The sequence below is a fragment of the Crocuta crocuta genome, unplaced genomic scaffold (assembly GCF_008692635.1).
Source record: "Crocuta crocuta isolate KB4526 unplaced genomic scaffold, BGI_CrCroc_1.0 scaffold1177, whole genome shotgun sequence".
NCBI classification, from domain to species: Eukaryota; Metazoa; Chordata; class Mammalia; order Carnivora; family Hyaenidae; genus Crocuta; species Crocuta crocuta.
The window spans coordinates 27,962-51,675 of record NW_027527921.1 but is presented as its reverse complement, the minus strand read 5'-3'; the positions used below and the strand labels follow the sequence as shown (position 1 = coordinate 51,675).

Here is a 23,714-nt window from a genome sequence, read left to right as displayed (position 1 = left end):
CTCGCAGGCAGGCGCCACCACTGCCCTGCCCACATTCCACCAGCATTCCAGGAATCTCCTGGGAGGGGGAGGGGACCAGTCTAAGAGATTTTATCTCTGTGTTACTGAGAATCCAACCCCCTCCACTCCCCATCACAAAGAAACGGCCTATTTTGCTGGAGAAGCTTTTGGAAGAGAAACTTATAAGGGCTTTTTTGTGCTGCCTTTGTTATTGCTTAGAGTTTACTTGGTAGGTTTCCTTAGTGTTTTTCTCGGAAATTGGAATGAGCCCTGTAGCCCTCTTGGTTTCCAGAAGCCTGGGACTCTGCCAGTGGGGGCTGGGGTAGGGACCCTGTTTGCCTGTCCCGGATGTTGGGTTTGTATAGTTTGCTGCTCTGTTCTCCTTCACCTTGAAGAGCTGTTGTATAACTTTTTTACTATCTTGCCTTGAGCCTTTGGAAGCACAGGAATGATTATAGAGTAACCAGTATTGATGAATTACCCCCATCCGTGAGAATGCCATTTTCCAGTTTCTGGAGTAGCTGTGACCTTGGAAAGCCTCATGCTTGAGGCTATGGGTGGAGGCAAACCACCTACTCTCTTGCAGAAGCAAAAGCTAAGACCAGCTGGCTGCCTGGTCCACCTCAGGTCATGTGGCTGGCAGAGCCATGGGGCCAGCACCCAGCTCTCCTTTCTCAGCATTCATGACTCTGTTCATCAGACTTGCTGCCTTAGTAGGCCTGGGGCATGTGGAGCCCATAGAATTGCCTGGTTATTATAGCTCTGGGCATCTGTGCAGAAAGGGTGATGGCTGCTGTGACAAGGAAGCATCTTAGCCAAATGGGTCCATCAAAGGTTTTGCAGACAGCAAGAGGGCTGTAACCGAAAGGGGCAATGAGGGAGGGCTTCAGGACACAGTGCAAAGGGTTCATGTATGAGCCCGCAATGGAGGCTCAAGGAGCCAAGGCATGGAGGGTTCCAGACCAGCTTAACCTGGTGGCCACCCTGGGTGTGCTTTTGGATCATCCAGGGCTGTTACATATTCCTGGCTCATATGCCCTCCCCACCCCCATGCAGGCTCAGAAAGCAGAAATCTCTTTCTTTTCCCCTGCCACCTTCCATTTCCGCACCATGAACCCGTGCCTGCAAAAACACTGGTGTGAAATGCAGAATTTACTGAAGACATCATGAGGTGATGGAAGAGAAAGTCAACACCACACATCCCAAAGCCTATAGGAACAATTCTTTCCTCCCCTATATCACCTCCATGGGTTGATTTTTGCCCCCCTTTCAAATAGACTTAATTTCTAGAGCAGCTTTAGGTCCAGAACAGAGAGGACAGAAATGTCCCATATGCCCACTGTCCCCAAACACGCACAGCCTCCCTCTCTAATCAGTGGACATACACTGACATCATTGTCATTCAAAGTCCATAGAATATCTGCATTTATAACCAGCACCCCTGAGCTTCTGATGTAGGTGGTACGGGGACTGTCCTTTGACCTACTGGCTTAGGGAGCTTGGATTCAATGTGAGAGACATTCAGAGCTTCCAAAAGCATCCAGACTGAGCCACAGTGGGACGCTCACAGAGAAGTAGCTTCTGAGGGTCTTCATTGCAGGACTAAAGTAAGCAGGTTCTCGAGGCTTGGGTCCTTCCAGGGAAGCAAAGAAACCATTGGACCTGTCTGGTAACAAGGGACTTTCCTTTCTTGGGGCTACAGGAGTTTGAGATTGAGCTGGAAGGCTCCCAGACCTTGAGGATTCTCTGCTATGAAAAGTGTTACAACAAAACAAAGATCACCAAGGAGGATGGCGAGAGCACAGACAGGATCATGGGGAAGGGCCAGATCCAGGTGAGGCTGCTGCCCTCTCTGCCCCCTGCAGAGTCCCTCTGCCATTCCCCACCTCTGACACAGCCTCGTACACCTGCCCCTGGACCCACCCACACTGTGCTCCAGATGCTTCAGTTTCTTTCCTCATTTGACCTTCTGGGACACTGAGGTGGCCTGGCTCCAGGGCTTGGGGCTTGGGGGAATTCCTGCCCCTCTCTCTGTTTGAGTACCTGTTATGCCCCATCTTGCCCCCACAGGAAGTTCAATTTTACTTGTTTTTGCAGCAGGGGGCTCTGTTCTTCCATGGCCTTAGTTAGCAAAGTCCAAAGGCAAAACAGTGAGGCAGTGCTGTGGGCTGCAGTTAGCAGTTTGGAGGCCATCTCAAATTGGAAAAAGCACAAGAATCCCGGAGTCTACCCGCCTGATGTCCTCTGTGGCTTCTAGACCTGGCTTCCACAGGGGGCAGCTACGTCTCTAAGCCGGGCAGACATAGGTCTCTCCACCAGAGTTGGCATAGCAGTAAGAGTAAGTGTCCATACAGGACAAGCAAGGGGATCCCAAGTCATCAGTGAAAACCATCCAGGCCAGAAAACCATCCACTAGTCCTTGGGAAGCTCGCCCAGCCACTGGAAGCCAACCACTAGCCCTTGTGCTTCTTGGCAGACAGGAGCTACACTGCCTGCCTTGTGTTTTTCACGGCCTCACCTGTGCAGTTCTATGCCCCATTAGGGGAAAACCCTGATATGCAGTTCCTTATAGGGCATCTTACTAGTTCCTTCCCTGCCCTGCCCTGGGGGGTGGGCACTGACTGCTCTGCTTCTCTCAGACCCTCCGGGGAAGCCTCCAGCAGGAGAGGGCTGACCAGGCATTCCGGGTGTCTGTGGGAGAAAGGGGTTCTCCACGAAGCCCCACCTCCCTTCCCTGAGGGCAGGAAGTAAAATCCTTTTCTGCTGAAATACTAAGCAGCAGGAATGAAGGAGAAGAGAGGGTGAGTCACCTCTGAGTAATTTTTTGTGGGGAGGGCCCACATGCATTTGTTCAGACCGGCACCGGCAGATCCTCCTTGAGCGGTAGCTCTGGATCCTCTCTCTGTTTCACCAGGTTCTCAGGCAGGTTTTCATACTACCTGTTTCCCCCCCTGGAAGCTTATTTAGGGAACTCAGTGGCTCAGGGCCTCCAGGGAGTCCTTCCCACCCCGTACCTTGAAACCAAGTCTAAAAGTAAAAATGCACCTTTGACCGCCTTATATCTGCCCCCCACCCCTACATTCCTGCNGGGCCCCCCCCCCCCCCCCTCAAAGACACAAGGAAAGAAATCTGATGAAATCCCCCACACCACATCCCATACCTTCCTGGGAGAGCAGGCCCAAGGCCTCAACTGACCCCACAGACAGGACCTGGGGCTGGACTTCAGGTGGGGGCAAGACCAGCCTTGGGCAACACTCCAGCGAGTCCACTGAAGTGTGGGGTGCATGTTGAGGATCAGTGGGGCAGCCTTGCTCGGCATAGGGAAAGCAGGATTCTTGGCCCGTTTCTCAGAAGATGTAACTGGGCACAGGGGGTCCCAAACAGACCAGGTTTGCCACTCGCTGTTGATAAAATCCATAGGCAAAGAGAGGAGTGGTGGTGAAATAGAAAAGGAATTTATTTCAGAGAGGCCAACACTGGGAAGACGGGACTAGCATCTCAAAGACTGTCTCCAAAGTGTCAAAAATGCTTCCAGGTTCATATAAGTGTGAGGCAAAGGTCGGTGAGTGTGTGCAGTGAAGGTCAGGTGAAGCATTGTCTTGGGGTCAGTTATGTGGTGTCTTGCTGACGTCAGGACAGTCCTTATTACTTGAAGGGTAGCTTCAGTTTTCAGGGGATACTTTCCTGCTAGTTCTTTTGCCTTAGTTAAGAGAAAAGCTGGAAAGAACTTAATCATTGAGGAAGTACGGACTGAGATAGAAATGGAGATAGCTGAAATCCTCTTCAATGGGTAGGGTCTATGAAGGTGAGCTCCTAGTCCAGGGGCACTCACTGGATGTCCTGGACCTGAGTCCTTCCTGTGGCTTAGATGCTAAGGGAGAAGGGAATGGTTCCTCCTTGCTCCCCATTAGCCTGGCACACCATTGAGCCAGTTGTAGGGTCTTGGTAGCAAAAGGCTTCTGGGTGGGAGAAGCAGAAGTGCAAGCCAGTGCTCTTCAGTTGTTCCACTTTTGGGGTCCTATCCAAGGATCTTTGACAAGCCAGATGCCTTCCCCAAGCAGGGTCATCCCCCATGAGCTCGGCTTGCATCCCACCTTGACCAATGTGTACACCCACTGCAAAGTTGGGGTGATGCCTGGGAATGGCTCACCTGCCCAGTGCAGACACTCACCACTCTGCAGCCCACATGTGTTGACACCTCCCCCCACCCCCGACAGTGTCCTTGAGATCGATCCAACCCCAATGTTTCCATGTAGATTGCCTTCACCTTCTTGGCTTTATAGAGAGTCCTGTGGATTGAGTCAACCACATCATTGGGCCATTCTGCTCTTAATGAACATTAGGTGTTTTCCAGATTTTGCTATTCTATGAGCATACTGGTGCTGGACATCTTTGAAAACTGACATGTTTTGACACTTACTGGGCAACAGTCACAGCTTGGGCCCTTTGAGATTTTGGGCTCTACTCTGCTTCTCGACAACTAATGTGTTCCTCTTGCTCCCCCTCCCTTCTCCCTCTCCATGCTTGGGTCTGCCCGCAGCCTGGAATCCCTCCTGCACACCCAGCCCTGACCCCCATCTTACAGAGCCCATGGTGAACTGAGGATGCAGACAGGCTGGGTGTCCTGCCCCTTTTTCAGCCCATCACACAAGGCTAAAGGAAGATCAGATTCCACCAACCTTTGACTCAAATCATCCAAATCCTCCAATGGGGAACTCCTTCCAATAGTCCAGGAAGCAGTGAGATTTGAACCAGGGCCTTGAGCATCAGTGGGTAACTGGGGGTTCTCAGTGGAAGAGAAAAAAGAATAGATACTTTTCCTCTTCTTGTCCTGAGCCTCTCTGGAAACCCTTCAACACATTACCGCTGAGTAGAAACAAAATATTCCTTTATGCACATAACCTGTGCTCTCAGACACTCTCGGACATACTGGGGTACCAGATGAGCACCTGTCCTGTCCCAGGGAAGAAGACAGCAAATGGTATTATGGGGGCCGGCTTGGGGCATCTCTCTGAACTCTGGCAATTCTCTGCCCCTTTCTGCCGTCTGGCCCCAGTCTGCATTTCCCCACGTAGGTGCTTTGAGAGGCACTCCTCTGCAGATGTTCTCCTTTGCTATTCCTTTAGTAGGACAAGATGGGACAGGAGTGGAAGTCATGGGCTCTATTTAAAAAGAAAAAAATTATTCACAACCTCGTTAGAACATNTCTGGTTTGTTCATTTTAGCCACTCTGACTGGCGTGAGGTGGTATCCCCCAATTCTGAAAGAGGGAATTTATAGCCAAGGAGCAGACGGTGTGTGTGTGTGGGGGGGTGGGGGGACGGGTATCATTGGTTGGAAGCTTACTAAGAGGAAACATCAGGGGCAAAGGAGGATTCTGGCTAAACCAACCTAATGGGCAGGACAGGGTGGTCAGATGTCACTGGGGGTGGGGAGAAGACGAATCTGGTCAGATGTTGAGGGTAATCAACTATCAAGGATATGGAGGCAGGTTCATGCTAAAACTGGGCTCTTGGGGAAATTCCCAGGAATGAGGTCTAGTTAGGAAACAACTCAAGAGGAGCCTGACTGGTTTGGTCAAGGGAAGACCCTCTCCACTCCCTCAGCCCCAGCGTGCCTCCTGTGACCTGGGGCAAGTCATCAGTGCCTGTATAAACTTGTTTCCACACATGTAAACTGCATTGGGGCCATGAAGCCAGATGTGGGGGCCTTCAGTGTCAGCTGTCGCTATTGTTACTTGTTGTCGTCACTGTTAGTGGAGAAGGCGGGCTCTGACTCCTCTCCTTCATCCGTATCGGCCTTGGTGGAAGAGATGAGTGAGTGGGAAGCCTCGCCCCTGAGCAGTCATTAGCCAGGAAGGAATCCCAGCATACTACAAGGTCCGCTTGTGACTCAGAGTAGGCAGTGGCTGGCCCAGCTCCTAAGGACCCCCATTCCCGGGAGGGCTTGTTTACAAACCCGGGATCCCCAGTACAAAGCAGGAAGGAAGTCAGAGGAGGAGCGGTGATGATGGTGTGAACCTAGCCAGGCCTCTTTCTGCCTTCTCTAACCTCCACACAGTTTTCTGTGTGGGGCACCCCTAGGGAAGGGCATCCGTGACTGGGGGGGACAGCATTCCTGAGTGGGGGCTTTTCCCAATAATATCAGGCACCTTCCGAGTATGCCATGTGGGACAGATGTGTAGCCCTGCCCGTCCTGTTGGTGGGGTGGGGGAGGTGGGAATAGCATGGCCTTCCCCCTCAGGTGCCTCCCACCCCTACCCCCTACATTCAATTGACTCGTAAGTTGAGTGGAAACCCCTTCCTGTGAAGTGGAGAAGGTGCAGCACCCTGGGATTATCTGATGGGGGAGGGGCAGAAGAAGCCCACAGCTGGCCAGGAGGGCAGAGGTCAGGCAGGCCCTGCCATGGGGCGAGGGATGGAAATCAAGTCTCCAGCAAAGCTGCTCATACACCTGTTTGGGCAGAAGGTATCAGAATCATCTATGGAGCTAGGGCTTGATTTCCCAGAGCTGGGGTCCTAGATCGGTCTGGTTATACACCTTACATGATGGTGATGAGCTGAGGGTTCAGGAATCACCAGCCTGAGTCTCAGATTTCAGCTCTTGCTCTTGAGATGACTTGCCAGATCCCTGCTTCCCCTCCTAAGTGATGGAGTTTCCATGAGAGGAGAATGGAGGCCTCCCCTCCTGAACCCAGCATAGGTGAGCTGGGTTTTTTTAGAGCATCAGGGAACACCAGCCAGGACAGAAGGACACAGTGAATAACAGGGACACATCCCTGGGGCACCAGCCCTCTGAGAGTCATAGATGCACAAACCTGAATCCTCAGGTGTGGATAGGTAAACAGGGCCCCACTGAGAGTGTTTTTTGAGTGTAAACAAGCAAGGTCATCCTGGTCCATCGCCAGACACCAAGGGCCTCCTGCATGTCAGGTCCCGGAGACCCTAAGGACAAGAAGATCTCTGTCCCTGTGCTTCACAGAGCAGAGGGGCTCAGGAAGGAAGGTGCTGCAGATGTTCCAGGAGCCAGAGCAGGCCATGCCCTTGGGTGGCTGGGTGGCTTGGATACTGTAGTTATTTGAGGGGAGTCAGCGGACAGAGAAATCTTCACAGAGTCGGGAGCATTGAGTCTGGGACTTCAGGGAAAGGATTTTCCCAGGTGGAGATGTCAGACATCCTATGCTCCGAGAAGAGCAGGGGCTCAGGACTGATAAGAATGCGCCTGACCAGGTGCTGGGGGATTAGGATGGGAGCCTGAAGGTGAAGGCACTGCCCAAGTACCCGATCATATCCTAGGCCAGGGGCTGGGACCGGGATCCAGGGAGTATCACAAGACTCATCAAAGCCCAGAGACATTGGAGCCTTATAGCTGTTAGGAATTCCTTCCTTCCATCTTTTCCTGTTCTCTTCTTCATTTCCTTTTCTTTTTCTTTTTTTTTAACGTTTATTTATTTTTGAGAGAGAGAGAGAAACTGCACGCTAGCAGGAGAGAGGCAGAGAGAGAGGGAAACGCAAATTCTGAAGCAGGCTCCAGGCTCCAAGCTGTCAACACAGAGCCTGATATGGGGCTCGAACTCACCAACCACGAGATCATGACCTGAGCCCAAGTTGGATGCTCAACCGACTGAGCTACCCAGGCGCCCTTCTCGTCTCCATTTTCAATTTTCTGTGTTGTTCAATCCCCTCCACCCTCTTCCTTCTTAGTGATTAACTTTATATCAAGTCCTAGAATTTTGTCTTCTGCCATTTCTCCTGATATTTTGTGTGTCTAGCTGGGCTCACAACTCACATTCCAGTGGGGATATCAGTTTATATATTTATTTTTTTTACATTTTTTTGTGAGTCTTGGTTGAGACTAGGGCCTCAGATCTCTGGTCTTACCCTTCCTCTATTTCAGACTGGTACTCAGGGCTGGCTGTATGTGGTTTCCCAAGCTTCTCTGCCAGCCTGGGTTGCTTGTCTCAGGCATGGAAACCTGGTTGGATACAGACCAACAAGTCCAAAGGTGCTCTTTCTAGGGGTGCCCTGACACCCACGGTCCAGCCCTCACTAAGACCTCATTGTAAGGTCTGCCCACTCATGGGCAGTATCTCCATTCGACCACCAGTTCTGTGGCATGTGTGCCCCAAGAGCCCTCTGAAGTGCCCAGCAACAGCTGTATGAATGTGGAGATGCCACCAACACTTGTAGATGCACATGTGCAGCATTAGCACTGAGCATGGCAACCCAAAACTGGAAAGAAGCTAAGTGCCCATCACCTGGTGAGTTCATAAGCCAAGTATGGTACATGCATACAGTGAAATATGCAGCCATAACAAAGGGATGACATTCTAATACACCCTACATGGATGAAACTTGAGGACATAAGTGAAATAAGACAGACACAAAAGAATAAGCAATATATGACCCCACTTATATGAAGTACCTAAGACTGGCTAATTCCTCGATACTGAGAGTGGAATAAAAGTTACCAGGGGCTGGGAGGAGGGTGGGAATGGGGAGCTATTGCTTCACAGGCATGGTGTTTGGGATGTTGAAAAAGTTTTGGAACTAGGTAGTGGTGGTGATTGCATGATATTATGGACATACTTAATGCCACTGAACTGTGCACTTAAAAATGCAGTTATGTGCACACATAACTTAAAATATTATGTTATATATATTTTACCACCATTTTTAAAGAGCATGTCAAGGGGCGCCTGGGTGGCTCAGTCGGTTGAGCATCCAACTTTGGCTCAGGTCATGATCTTGTGGTTCGTGGGTTTCAGCCCTGTGTTGGGTTCTGCATCGACAGTGTGGAGCCTGCTTAGGATTTTCTCTCTGCCCCTCCCCCACTAACACTTTCTCTCTCAATAAACAAACAAACAAACAAACAAATTGAAAAGTAACAAGAGTTGGGGCCCCTGGGTGGCTCAGTCAGTTGAGATCCAACTTCAGCTAAGGTTATGATCTCACAGTTTGTGGGTTCTATCCCCACTTTGGGCTCTGTGCTGACAGCTCGGAGCCTGGAGCCAGCTTCAGATTCTGTGTCTCCCTCTTTCTCTGCCCTTCCCCCACTCACACTCTGTCTCTCAAAAATAAATAAAAACATTAAAAAATAATACTAATAAAATTTTTTTAATTAAAAGAGTTAACATGTCCACAGGGTACAGGAATGACATGTGAGCCCAGAGTAGACAACTTGCCCCTTTCATGAAATCCCCCACCAGAGGGACAATCAGCTCCTGCTTCATGCAGCATGGTGGAGAAGCCACCTTCAGAAGCCTCTCAAACCCACCCTTTGGGAGCCTCAGCACCCTTATCTGTAAGAGGGCAAGCGTCTGGCTCTCAGCAGTCCCCAGGGACCAAATGCTCACTCTGTGCTAATATGTACTACAACCTGTGTATATTAAGTATGTTTACATTGTATGTCCTATATACACATGTCTGGCCTGTAGATATCACAGCGAATGGAATAGGCAAAAGCCCTGTCTTTGGGGCTGGAAGGAGAGGCATACATTAACTGAAATAAGAGTAAGAGTTGTGGTCAGGTGGGAAGGAGATGGAGTGTGGAGGAGATGTGATTTTCAGTTCAGTGGTTGGGTCCAGTGGATACTGTTACATGGGTACAGAGAGACCCAGCCTTTCATCACAGGGGGTTATCCCAGGGCCTCCTATTATCAGGAGGAGGGAAGCCTTCCCAGGTGACTGGGGGCATGGTACTCAGAAATGAATGAGATGCAGCTTGTGTTGGGGGTGAGCAAGGGGAGAAACCCGTGTCACCTCTTAAACCATCTTGGAAGGAGCAGGTCCAAAGGGTTTTTTGTATCAGTAACATAAAATGGGTGATGATTGTTTTTAACAAGCATTTGAGGAAGATTTTCGGCTGTAGAAGTTATGAACATGTAAAAACATGAGCTTACCCTTCTTGTAAAGATTGCCCAAAATTTGTCCTGAAGAAGCATACCACTACCACCCTGGAGAGAGTGAGGCCATGTGATCTGGACCCTTGCTCTACTGCGGTCCAGTTTGGGACCCTATCTTTATTTTCTTAGCTGGCATACCATACAATGCATCCGTTATAAATATACAATTCAATCATTTCTGGTCAATTTACAGAGTTGTAGAATACAGTAAAACCTTGGTTTGCAAGCATAATTCATTTCAGTAACAGGCCTGTAACCTAAACCACTTGTATATCAAAGTGAATTCCAAGAACCATTGGCCCAGTTGTGATCATGTCAAGTTCAGCATCATGTACTACTCGTACTGCAAGACATCACTCATTTATCAAGTTAAAGTTTATTAGAAATGTTTGCTTGTCTTGTAGAACACTCAAAGAACAAGTTATTTGCGATCCAAGGTTTTACTGTATTTCCATCCCCAGAAGGATTTCCTCATTCCCATTTATAATCACTCACTGTTCTTACCCCCAGACCCAGGCTGATCTACTTTTTGTATATAGATTTGCCCTTCCTTCTTGTTTCATATAAATGGAATAATTGTATATTCGTGTAGTCTTTTGAGACAGGTTTCTTCCCCTTAGCAGGTTTTTGAACGTCACCCACATTATAGCAAGTACCAACCCTTCATTCCTCATTAAGGCTGAATCATATTCCACTCAGTGCATTCACTTACCATGTTTTGTTTATCCATTCACCATTTGATGGACATTGGGTTGTTTCCAGCTCGAGGCTATTACGGTTAACACCTCTGTGAACGTGGGCACACAAGTCTTTGTGTGAATGGATGTTTTCATTCTTCCCGTGTGGAATTTCCACCTGGGGGTGAAAATGCTGTACCAAGAAGCCAAGTTTAGCTTTGTGAGGAGCTGCCCTACTTTTCCAGAGTGACTGCAGTATTTTATATCCCTAGCGGCAGAGTCTGAGGGATCCTGTTTCTGCACAGCCTAACCAACACTTGTTACCATCTGTCTTTTTGATCATAGATGTTCTGGGAGTATTCCTTTATCCTTTAAAGTGATGCTGGAGCCTGGTGGGGATCAGAGAAGGGCAGCAAAGAATTAAAGATGTAGATGCTAGAGGACAGGAGAACAGATTGTAGCAATAAAAGCAGAACAGGAGACCAGATTTCCCTCCTGGAGAAATTTCTCTGTGAAGACCCATTCCAGGGAGTAGCTTCCAGTGCAGATGTGAAGCTCAGTGAAGAGCCCTGGGGAAGCCCTGCTGGACCATCCTGGGCGATGACAGTGGGCACAGGGGGAACTACAGTCTACACAGAGGCTAACGGGGAGGAAATGGGCATTGCCTCCTTTGGACTGTTTAGTCCTGCCTCTCCGGCATAGGGTAGCACCTAGCACCAGGTCCTCAGCAAAGCCACCTGGGGACCTGGGGACAACCCTCCACCAGCCCCACTGCCCACTCTTGTTCCTTGGAGCTCCCTGCCTCACCTAACCCCGAGGAGACAAGCAGGAAACCATCTCTTCCTCCTGAGAATACTGGGTGTGAGCAGACACCCCCGTACCTACCCAGTCTCCGTCTAGTCCTCCAGCCCCCAGCAGCAGGCACATTCCTTACTGAGACCTTGAGACCACAAGGGGCCCCCACAGACATCTGAAGCACCATTTCCTGGTCCTCTGCACTCAATCATCTATTTTTCCAAATCCCAGTCCCCAGCTTGTTTACTTCTCTGGTCCTTTAAATAGCCACATGAGAGCGCGTGCCAGCCTTGAATGTTTTTTGGGGCTGGACTGCACTGAGCCTCGGGCCTCATCATCGTGTTATTCTTTGTGCTCCTTCCGCTCTTCTCGGCACAGTCTGTTCTTTGGAGCTGAGCCAGCCTGGGGTCTGTCTTGCTCACTGGAGCTGCTGTGGGTCCTGGGGGCTGGATGAGAACTCACCTGACAGCACCGTGGCCCAGGTCTGCACTCTGGTGACCAGCTTGTGCCACAGCCTCTGGGTCCAGGTGACAATAAGGCTGGACATTGGTGCTGGTGGTGGACGATGGCACCGAACTCCCTCTCCACTGGGCTGGCTATGCTCTGGGAAGGGGGCCGCAGCGAGTTCTCTGCTTGAGTCCAGTCAAGACCATGTGAGCTATTACTGGTGTCACTAGCTAAGGCGGTACAGGCTCTGGGGAAGGGGTCTCTAACATGTATAGCCATGAGACAGACTGGCCAGGAAGACATGTGTTACTCAGTGTCTCCAAATGCACCCACAGGAAACCAGCCACTTGAGAAGGAAGTTTGGCTTTTCTGGGCTTTAAAGAAAACTGACACCCTGGAATTCCCGTAACCAATAGGCTGTTGGTGGGGACAGGGATGTATTTTCCAAACACACACAAAAAAGGAGAATCCGGGGGTGATCGGAAACTTTGACCATGGTGAGCCAGGCTGCAGGGGTGGGACTTCCCGAAAAGCATGGTTAAAAGGCAGTGAAGGCCGGGAGTTTGTCACACTACTGTCCATCTGCGCTTCTGTCTGAACGCGCTTCTGTCTGAACGCGCTCCTGTTAGCCACATCGGCCTCTCAGAACAGCAGGGCCAAGGATGAGAGAGACACCATCTGCCCCCGCCGCCATGCAGGGCCTCCTACGGTACTTCCACCCCAGCCGGGCTGGCCGGAGCCGACCGGCCTCTGCTGAAAAGCCCCTGTGTGCTTGGGGCACGGCCCTGTGGACCCACATCCGAAACCTCGTCTGCAAGGGCAAGGTGGGCAGATGGGTGTGCCATGGTTTCCTGGGTGGGCCATGTAGGGGCAGGGGTGCCTCTGTCTGTCAGCTACATTGAGGAGAGAGGGGTCCAGTGATTACGATTCCTGGGAGGGAAGGGGAAGGGGATTTCCTGCTGAAGTTGCTTCTGTGTCTCCTTTAAAGAAAGCTCCCAGTGGCGATGTTAAGCTCTCCCTTTCCTTAAGAGCAGGAGGAATGGTGTCTGTCCCCTTCCTTCCTGGGAAGCCAGGGCACAGAAGTTGAGTGTTATAGTCTGGCAGTACATCCCCCCACCTTTACCTTTTCACACCATACTTTGTCTGGTGGAAACCATGGAAGGGCCCTAGAGTCTTCCCCCTCCTGCTTCCCCACCGGAGGATGCTATTCCCCCAGATGGATGCCTGGGATTCACTCTAGGGGGGAAGCACCAGTTGGGAGGTTTCATTTTCTGAGTGGTTTGTAACTGACTAGCCCCTCCTGACAGACCCTGTCTCTCAGGGTGGGGTCCCCATGACCCAGGAGTATGCCCCCCCTCCCCAAGAACTTCCAGGGACAGATGTGGAGCAAGAATCTGTAACCACACAGCCCCAGGAGGGAGACACTCTGCAGCCTTTGCTTTTCTGTCATCCTGTCTGTACATTTCAGATCTTTGGGAATGTTAACCAGTAGGATGGTGAAGGGGAGGTAAGCCCCCTCCCCCCACCAGGAGTGCCTGTGATGAGCCTCCATGCCAAGCAGTGCAGCGACAGAGACTCAGGTTGTGCACACCTGAGAGGTAGCAGCAGCCAGACCTTGATATCTCACCTACACAAGGCCCATGTGGCTGTCACCTGTTAGGTCCCTTGCAGTGGATAAACAGGGGATGACTGTCCTGAGCACCTCTCTGGACCTGGCACTATGCTCAGTACTGCTGTTGGGGGGCGGGGGATGCATGATGTACACACAGGTTTGTGCAGAAATCATTAGGCATGGACCCCACTCAGGTGGTTTGCCTAGTCACAGCCATGCTGCATCACAAGGCCCTGTATGGGGAGCATCAGGTTATATGGTGTCAGACAGTGGCTCCTAACCTGACTTTATACCAGAATCACTTGGGGAGGTTTCTAGTTAAGTGAACCCCAGATCCCACCCTGAGCTGAAAGGGCAACTCTGTAAGTACAACCTAGGGAGCTGTTTTTTAAACAAGCTCTTCCCAGGTGCTTGGTTGTCCAGCCCACCCCACTGGTGTGCACGTGTGCTCCCCAAAAAAGGGACGATGGAGCCCTCATAGATAGGGAGTGCTTGGCCAGAGCACAAAGGTTGGGGTATCTTACAGCAGCACAGGCTGTTGGGTGAGATGGGGCAGCATGGTCCCGCAGGCTGGCACTCATACAGTGCTCTGTGGGGTAGAAGTCAGAGGGACTGCAGAGGGCCTTTCTCCAGCCCCCCTCACTAGCTGTGTGGTTTGGAGCTGGGCTCTGGGTCCTTCTGGGCCTGACTCCATAGCCATAGGACTGGCCTTGACTGGAGACCACCACCTGCATGGGCTCCTACAGTTAAACCACTGAGCACACTAGGGGAGAAAACAGTCTCAAACTCTTGGTTGGCATGCCTTCTGAAAATTACTATTGAAACTGGGTTTCCCCAAATATTTAAGCCAACTGCTCAGCTTCCACTGAGCTGTGTGTAGCACCTGTGATGGCTGGTGAGGGGGAGCAAGACAGATGCCGGCATGGACTTGAGCTCCCATCTGGAAGGGACTGAGGGAGGAACAGGGTGCAGGGCCCCGAGCTGTCACCATCTCACACCTCGGGTGAGCCTGGGACACACGAAGCACAGGTCTGGGAGCAGGAGAGCTCTCCGTTTCCAGGGGTTTCCTAGCAGGTCCCCTTTCTGGACCCCTCTCGGGTGCCAGCAGAGGTTCGGCTCCAGTTCTGACTTAAGTTTGGAGAAGTCACAGGCTTGGGCTGCTGCCTGGCAGGGTCTCTGCACAGCCTCCAGGGCATCTGATAATCATGACTGCTTGCTTTCAGCTGGACCCGCAGGCCCTGCAGGACAGAGACTGGCAGCGGACTGTCATTGCCATGAATGGGGTATGTTGGCACCTGCTTTTCCAAGATTAGGGTGGCCCCTATTCTTTCCAAAACAGTCAGAAGGAGGCTAAGCCTGGGCTAGTGTGTGAGGTGGGGCATGGCTGCAGGAGGCAGAGGCACAGGCCCTGCAAAGCAGAATCACTATGAACATATGGTTGCTGGCATGTAGTCACCAGCCAGGCGCTGAGTGTCCCTCCCCAAACAGTAATCCAGTGGTACCACCAGGTTAGGCAGGGCCTCGACCCTGAGGTCTATCTGTAGAAACTGAGACCCCTAATTAGTTTTCAGTTCCCCAGAAGGATTTAAATCTTTTATAAAAACAAAAAAGAAACAAAACTATTATACACCAGGAAAGATCTGGGCGTATATGACAAAATGTTAACATTTAATAGGTAATTCATGGCTTTTTGTTATGTTATTTTCTGTGCTTTTCCTCTTGCTTTGTTTTGTTAACTATTAAGCAAGAAAGAGAAGCAGTGGGGATTAGGGTGGGGAGCAGTATCACCCTGGCTGTCCCTGACCCTTGCTGAGTTGGGCTAGGGGGCTGCCCTGTGCTGGGATCTTAGCCCACTTGCCCGGGGAGGAGGATGATTTGCCAAGCCCCCAGAGCCTCTGGGAACTCAGACTGTGAGTCTCAGAAGGGTGAGAGGGCTGTGCTCCCTGCCTCCCTCTGCAGATCGAAGTGAAACTCTCCGTCAAGTTCACCAGCAGGGAGTTCAGCTTGAAGAGAATGCCTTCCCGAAAACAGACAGGTGTCTTCGGAGTCAAGATTGCCGTGGTCACCAAGTGAGTGGAGAGGGGTGAGGGCTCATGTGTCTCTTCTCCTCAGACACCAAGGGCACTGCCCCGGGTCCCCTGCTGACCAAGTGTTTCTGAAGGAGAGACCAGGCAAGGGTCTCCCCTCTCTGCACAGTCTTCTAAGCACAGGATGCCTCTCAGGCCCATGGAGCATTGGGTGTGCTTAGCTGTCTCCTGTGTTTACTGGGAAACTCGTCCCCATCAGTTCAGGAATGTCTTCGCCCCCTCCCCCTACGGTCAGGCGGACTCCCACACTACCACTGGAACAGCACAGGGCCAGGGTCTTCTTCCCTGGCTCCACATTTATCACAGTCAGGGTTCCTGTGGCAACACCAGCCCTTGGGGCACAGGTCAGTTGCCAGGAGAAGTTTGTCTGCTGGTTTGAGAGCACTTCTAAGGGACAATGGATTCTGGGAGGAATCCATTCACTTCCCCTGTTTGGAATCCAGCTGGGCCCCTGACCTCAAGGCCAGAGCCTGTGTCAGATGTTCCCCAGACACCTAATTGTATCCAAACATCACTCCCCGCCCCCAGCTGCACCCCTGCCATCCCCACAGCTCTCTGGATGGACCTGGGCCTGAGCAGAGAGGATTGTGTCAGCAGTTACCCCGAATAAGCACTGCCTGTGGGAGTGGCTTGGGAAGGAACTTTGCTGAGCTCCTGAATCCAATTGCTAAACTAGGCTAAAGCTGACCCTCCAAAAAGCATGTCTCCTATTTTTAAAAACTCCTTCTCTGGGAATTGGGTGTTGTATTTAGGAAAAAGTGTTTAGAACCACAGGATTCTGAGTGCTGATGTTAGGCAGCCCTGTGGGGTCATTCATCTATTAGATGTTGGTGGAGTGCTGCTATGTACAGGGCTCACCTCTTGCTGAGGCCTGGAGGGGTCAGGATTCACCTCTCACAGGGCAGTCTTGGCAGTGCCCAGACTGGGTCCATGACTCTGCAGCCACCTATTAACCCAATGGCTGGAATCTTTTAACTGACTTCCTATGGCTGATAACACCTAGAAAAGCTTCCTGACCTTCCCTAAAGATCACATATAACTCATTGGGCAACTCACTACCTTAGAAAGACCCTAATAAGATCTAAGCAATGGTAATCATGAGCTCTGAGAGCAAAGGGAACGCATGCAGGAGGGTCTGTGTATGCCCATACCTGGGGCCTTCATCACCCCCATCTCTAGGTGTCCAGGTGTGCAGACAGGTGATGGGTCCAGCCCTGTGGCCTGAGCCGGGGCTGCCAGGCACTGAAGATGCTTCCCCTCCCCTGCAGGAGAGAGAGGTCCAAGGTGCCCTACATCGTGCGCCAGTGCGTGGAGGAGATTGAGCGGCGGGGCATGGAGGAAGTAGGCATCTATCGCGTGTCTGGAGTGGCCACAGACATCCAGGCGCTGAAGGCAGCCTTTGACGTCAGTGAGTATTGGTCCAGGCAGTGCAGGATGGGGTGTGGGCTTGGTGACCTTGGTTCCTGTTGAATGTATTAGGCTCCATACATTTTCTTCACTTCTTGTCTGATTTTTCCAGTGAAAAAAAGAGGGAGTGGTGGGAGGAGGTTCTGCAGAAACCCATTCTCCTGTCTGAGCCATGTGTGCATGGCTTTCGTGGAGTTGGCCCAGGGGCTTCTGTGGGGCCGCCCTCCTCCCACTGGGGCTTGACCTGCTTCCACAGGGTAGACCACAGTGTGATCTGACTGCTAAGTTGGTAGCACTGCCTCAATCCCCAGTTGAGGACACTGCAACCCTTGAGGCTTCTCATAGTGGAAAGTGGCAGAGCCAGGACTTTGTGCCTGGATACTCTTCCCTCCCTGGCCTGTGGCACAGAGGTCCAGTGGTCACCTGAGGCCAGAGGGAAGGCACTGGCTTAAACTCTATAGAGTGGAACAAATAATCCCAGCACCTTAGTGATATCAGAAGATGCCTCCATCAGGTAGTTGCTACAGAACATAGCCACCCAACTCCTACCTAGGCACCGTCTCTCCTCCACTGGCCTCATAGCTTCTTGGAGTGGTTCTGCTGCCAGGCCGCCCCTTGACCAGCAAAGGAAGTGTGGGGAAGATGCCTCCCCTGTCAGAACCGCTGGCATGCTTGGAAGACACAAGCTGCTCAAAGGAGGAACCTCAGAAGCCGTCTGCCTGCTATGGGCTGCACTTGGCTGAGGCAGGGAGAGTGGAACCCTACCTGGGCTCTGTGAGTAGGCCTTGCTCCATCTCCTCACTCCTTCCAGATAACAAAGATGTGTCCGTGATGATGAGTGAGATGGATGTGAATGCCATTGCTGGAACACTGAAGCTGTACTTCCGAGAGTTGCCAGAACCCCTCTTCACCGACGAGTTCTACCCCAACTTTGCTGAGGGCATCGGTGAGCATGGGAGGTCTCCCCAACCCCTCCTGTCCAGTGCTACTCTGAGGTGGGAGAGTCAACAGCAACGTGAGGGTGAGCTGTGCCCCCTCCACCATGGTCTGCCTTTGAGCCCAAACTTCATGGGTAGCAGTGCACCAAGAACCTAGCTGATCCTAGAAGGCCTCTGCCTATTCTAAAAGGGCCTCCCTCTGTCCCCATCCCTCCAAGGAGCCCAGGAGGGTGAGGGACTGGTACCACTGCAGACACACTGGCGTGTGGGGTCCTGGAGGCTCCTTCCTCCTCACTGCAGTGCCCCTCTGCTCCTCTAACCCCGGCTCCTGGTCCCATCACGTAGGGCTTCAAGACCGACCTGACCCTAGGTCCTCCTGGAGGGTGGTGTCCGAAGTGGGGATGTGGGGGGACAGGGCAACTGCAGCTTCCACACCTGGCCTCCAGGGCCATTCAGCAGAGGACCCCCAGGGTAAGCAGGGTGATGAGGGAACTGCCATGGCCTTGAAAACTTCCTGCCCTCACTCTTCCTGCTTCAGTCCGTGCTCAGCTTCTCATACTTTGGGCTCTTCTGAGCAGGAGGTGGGAATGGCCAAGTCGGCCGGGAGGGCAGCTATACCTGCCACCTCCAGTCACTTGGTTCTCAGTGGGGACCATTACTGTGTAGGCCAGGACAATGATAGGCCTTGCCTGCCCTGAGGGCCCCAAGAGGGGCCTCCAACTTCATCATGAACCTGAGAATAACACCCTTCCCAACCCTCTTGCAGCTCTTTCAGACCCTGTTGCAAAGGAGAGCTGTATGCTTAATTTGCTGCTGTCCCTCCCAGAGGCCAACCTGCTGACCTTCCTCTTCCTTCTGGACCACCTGAAAAGGTAACCCCAGCTCTTCCTCAGGAGCCCCCAGGCAGCAAAGCACGTTCTCTTGTGACCCACTGGCTCCTATCACAATTCATGGCTCCTAGGCCCCTCTCCCTCCACCCCTATCTGTGGTTACTCCTCCGCTCAGGGTACTGGAGCCATTGCCACCCTCCTTCCTCTGCTCCACGGCCTTAAAGGAAGAATGAGGTGCTTCAGCCACAGCCAGTAGTGTGCCTGGGCTTCCTCCCCCCACCAGGTCACAGCCCAGAGCTGCTCAGCCACCTGCGAGCCCCTCCAACCCAGAAGAACCGGGGTGTGGTCTACTTTCAGCACATCCAGGGGTGGGGTGTCAGTGTTGTGGAGCCAGCCTGAGGCAGAAAGGGGTGGCGCCTACTCTCACGTTCTCTGAGCCACCTTCCAGAATGGTCTGGCCCCTCTGCCTCGCCTCCATCCTGAAGACCATGTCACAACAGCACCCTCTGCTTTGACCCTCTGCAGGGTGGCAGAGAAGGAGACCGTGAACAAGATGTCCCTGCACAACCTTGCCACAGTCTTCGGCCCCACACTGCTCCGGCCATCAGAGAAGGAGAGCAAGCTCCCTGCCAACCCCAGCCAGCCCATATCCATGACCGACAGCTGGTCCCTGGAAGTCATGTCCCAGGTATGAGCAGAAACAGGCTTCAGCTTATGCTGCCTGATCTCAGAGGTGGTCTCTGCCTGGTCCACCCCGGGTGCTGTGCGTCGTTCCCATCTGAGTTGTACAGGGGGAGGGGTCCAAGGTGCAGAAAGAGGGACTTGCCTGAGGGCGTGTGGCTGGGAGGGGAAGGGAAGGCCCAGGCCACCTTCCTTCTTTCTGTTCCTTTACTGGGGCTTCTCAGGGCCTGCCTGTTATTCCTTCAGGGGCATTCAGATCTCTTGGCGGGAGGGGCTTATGTCACCAGCATACTCCAGCTGTGAGCACCACTCTGAGCCACTTTCCTCTTTCCTCCTCCCTGCTCTGCCCTGGCAGGTCCAGGTGCTGCTGTACTTCCTGCAGCTGGAAGCCATTCCCGCCCCAGACAGCAAGAGACAGAGCATCCTGTTCTCTACTGAAGTCTAAAGGCTCAGTTTCATCTCTGAGAGGCCAGCAGAACGACCTGGAAACCTGGAAAACCGGGCAATCCACAGAGCAGGAACCGAGTCTTCTTGAGGAGTAATTGGGCTGCCCCACCCCCAAGGGCTGGACTACCCTTGTGTAGGAACTGCCTAGAGACGACTATCCAAGGCAAAAGGCTAAGTGGCCTGGGCAGTTGTGGACCATCCCCCACCCTAATCACCGGCCCTTGCGCCTGTGAGCTCACAAGGGGCCTCAGACTGTGGTTTTCCATGATGCCACCAGAGGGCGCCCCAAGCCAGCATGCCTCCGCGCGCAGCAAGCCTGGCGGTGGGACCAGGTGAAGGGAGTGGTTTCCGCGAACTTACCAGAGTTTGAGATTTCTACTGGAACGCTTGTCAAGATGCATCCTCTCCGGGGAGAAGGAACGTGACCAGATTCCCTCACTATCATGTCTTGAATAAACACCGATGCTGCTTCGTACCGTGGGGGCCACAGCCCTGTCCCTCTGTGGGTGGGGGCTTTTCAGTTTCCCTGACTTAGAAATTTGACTCTGTTTGTGTAACAGGGTTTGAAAAGCTAAGTCAACACTGTGTAGCGTTTGACCTCTTTCGCCTCCTTCCTTCTCTTTCTTTCTAGAAGGAACTCTGTCCAGATATGGGTCTTTCTATTCTGTCCCGTTGCTTTGCTTTTGCTATTCATGTGCGCCTCAGAAGGCAGCTCCCCGTGGAGCCTTGTAACGTCTGTCTGTCTGTCCAGGACCAACACCAGGGGGAGGGAGGCCCAGGCTGTGCACTTTATGGCTTCTTCTCCAGGGATAGTGACCCTGTCCACTGCCTGCTGGGCACAAGCTCTCCTCTTTGGCTTAAAAAGACCTCAGCCTTTCTGGCTTCCNCACTTCATTCTCTTGCTCTCTGCTGAACAAACTCAGTAAACTTTTGTAAAAGTTTCCTCTGGGCAGCAACAGCTTGCTGACAGCTTGTTTTAAACTTTGATCCGAATAGCCTTTTGATACTTGAATATTTTTAAGTTTTCTACATAGTTTCTAATTTTTTTCCTAACAGATTCAGATACCTAATACGATATTAGAATGTACTACATGGACAATCCGTGTCCCAGCAGCATTTTGTTTTCCTCCACATGCCAGCTTGTTTTTGTCAGGGGCCGGTTCTGAAGTCTCCTGAGCTTTGGGAATTGGGGGTGGGGGGCAAGTTAGGAGCAGGGGACTGTTCCACTGGCCAGGCTCAGGGTGGGGGGCTCCTGTGCCAGAGCAAGTGGAAGGACAGGGACTGGCAACTGCCTCCCCTGTCCTCTCTCCAGATACTGGTACAGAAGCCAGGATGTTCCTGGTAGCCCTCCTGACCATCCAGCTTGTAAAAAAGAGAATGAGGGAGGCCGCTAAGTCTTTTGAAGAAACAGATCTATGAACAATTGCATTTTTCGCCCCCTTAGAGAGGGGTTAGGGCAAGGAGAAAAACTGAGAGGCCAAGTTTCCATGCTGGTCTTGCAAGAAAAGAGAATGTAGTGAACGAGAGGAGGAAAGCAATGGTGTGACTCAGGAAAAGGTGTTTGCTTGTCACATGATTACACCAGGAGTGGTTGCAATGTCCCATGATCCCTCCCATGTCCTGGGTGGCAGGGGTGGGGGTGGGAGGGCTCGCCTGACTTGTTAATAGGCAGCTCTTGCCTGAACTCGCAGCACATGGGGGGACATGTGCTCTTCAGCCTCCCCTCTACTTGTGGACCTGCTGAAGCAGAGTGGGGGTGGGGAAGGGCAGCAGAAAACAAAGTCTCTTGAAGGTTTTGTGTCCACATACTATATTTATTTCTTTGTAATTTTTCCTTTCAAGGAAAGCAGACCCACCATTTTAAAGGAGTGTGGCTCTCCTGGGGGTAGAGGCAGGGATCAGAGTCCTCTGCTCTCTGCACATTTCTGGACTCCCTGGGTTTCTCAGGACTCCAGCTCTGGGCCGCCTCTGGCCTGGCTTCCCATCCCCATCCATCTTAGCATCCCTCCAGCCCTGCAAGGGGAACACACTCTGCTTAGAAAAGCCACACCCAGCCCTCGTTTCTGTTCCCCTGGTGTTATGATTTGCGTCTGTCGCATTGAAACTGGAAAGCAATATATCACTGTCTGTGCCAATTTTCGTTCCCTCCTCCCCCTTCCTCCCCCTTCTTTTTATTTATATAGAATGTGTGCTGTTTGATGACGGAATGACCACTCTTTCTTGTGTAGCTCTAAAAGCACTCCTTGACCAGGCCACAGTGGCGGTGGTCACTTGGGCTCCCTGGCCCCATCTGTCGCACCATCTCACACACGGACCTGGGGGTTGGTATAGCAAGCATAGGGCAAGTAGAGTCCTAAAGAGTCCTAAAGCCCAGATGTGACCTTCCACGAGGCACGGCTGCTGGACTCGGCCATGAGAAGTGATGCTTCCCTGCCCCAGCCCCCAAGTCTGGAGCAGAGAGCTTGGCTGCCTCCGCAGCTACATTTCTGTTTTGAGCTCAGCCATCCCTATACCACCGTGGGGGAATGGACTGCTGACACTTTCATTAAAGTTACCTGAGACTACTTGTGTCAGTGGTGATTGCTCCATTCAGAAGGAAAAACCATGATCAGAGCCTCTGGGAGGGTCCCTGAGCTGCTGGGTGGGACCTAGGGGTGGGCAGCAGAGCCGGAAGAAGCAGCAGGTGACATAGAGGGATTGGGTGCCCTGGAGGCCGCCTAGGACAGCACACACTGCCATGAAGGAGCCAAGCCCAGTGGGGTCTACATATGGCAGGCAGTGTTGGGATGTGAAGTAGCAGAGCAGGAGCTTGGAGCCCTCTGGTTCAGGGCAGTGGGGGTACTGGCCATGCCAAGCCCAGAGGCAGGGAGAACTCCAGCCACCCACAGCCTGGCCCTGCACCAGCCTCTCGGTCTCGGCTTGGCGGTACTACCAGGTCTGGCCTTCCTGCTGCCTGCAGGCTTGGGTCTCTCTGAGCTGCCACCAGCCTTGCCCTCAGAAAAAGCCTGTCCAGCTTACTAAGAAGTTGTGCCCAGGGCAGAGACAGGTGTAGGACTTGGACCACACTCATTTGCCCCCCTTCTTGCATCTTACCCCAAAACCCTCCTCGGGGTAAGTCTCACCTAGGATACTGCAAGTGGCCAGTGTGGCCCTTCCTCAGACCCCAAGGGAGAAGGGTCTCCTCGTCAGCTGCCTGGTCAGCTCCCGGGGGTAGGGGCAGGGTGGTAGGCAGTCATCTGCCTGGACTGTGATTCTCCCTCCGGCTGGCCTCCCAACACTGCTGCCTATGGAGCTGTCCTGGGGAAAGGCCGGGCCGGATGGCAGCAGCCCTGAGCTCAGCACAGCCCTTCACTGGCCTATGGTGACCTGGAGGAGGTCTCACCGAAAATGCTTCCAGGATGCCCTAGGATGAGCCTCCACCCTCAGAATCTCCAAAGGCCTCAGAGCCTCCTCCCAGGGCACCCCTCCAGCATCTCCTCCCACAATATCCTCCCACAGCACCCTTCCCACAGTGCCCTCTCCTCTCACAGGTGTAAGAGCTGACAGTGGGTTTTGCCTGCATTGGAAAAGCTTCACCTACTCCATGCCATCTGTCCACTCTGATACCTACTGATGAAAACCAGGCTCCCACTCACCCTTCTCCGAGTATTTGACCCCTAAAAGGCTACAGTTAGCTCTCTCTCCCTACAGTCCTGGTCTTGTTTGAAAACAACAGCAATAATAAAATGTTTTGGTTTTTTAAGTTTATTTTTTGAGAGACAGCATGCATACAAGCAGGGGAGGGGCAGAGAAGGAAGAGAGAGAATCCCAAGCACTGTCAGTTCAGAGCCTGACAAGGGGCTTGAACCCACAAACTGTGACCTTGATCTGAAACCAGGAGTTGGATGCT

General features: G+C 52.3%; 1 protein-coding gene across 3 annotated transcripts in view; it reads left to right on the top strand.

The window, feature by feature from the left end:
* The window catches only part of BCR (BCR activator of RhoGEF and GTPase), a 120,760-nt gene extending 100,460 nt beyond the window's left edge, over nt 1–20,300 (top strand). For all 3 annotated transcript variants that reach the window (XM_077749236.1, XM_077749219.1, XM_077749228.1), the window contains 8 exons: nt 1,703–1,834; nt 14,659–14,718; nt 15,395–15,504; nt 16,791–16,930; nt 17,741–17,875; nt 18,634–18,739; nt 19,223–19,385; nt 19,734–20,300. In XM_077749236.1, the coding sequence (XP_077605362.1) occupies nt 1,703–1,834; nt 14,659–14,718; nt 15,395–15,504; nt 16,791–16,930; nt 17,741–17,875; nt 18,634–18,739; nt 19,223–19,385; nt 19,734–19,823 (936 nt within the window). In that variant the 3' untranslated portion in view covers nt 19,824–20,300. The remainder of the gene's footprint in view (nt 1–1,702; nt 1,835–14,658; nt 14,719–15,394; nt 15,505–16,790; nt 16,931–17,740; nt 17,876–18,633; nt 18,740–19,222; nt 19,386–19,733) is intronic.
* Nucleotides 20,301–23,714: the final 3,414 nt, after the last annotated feature.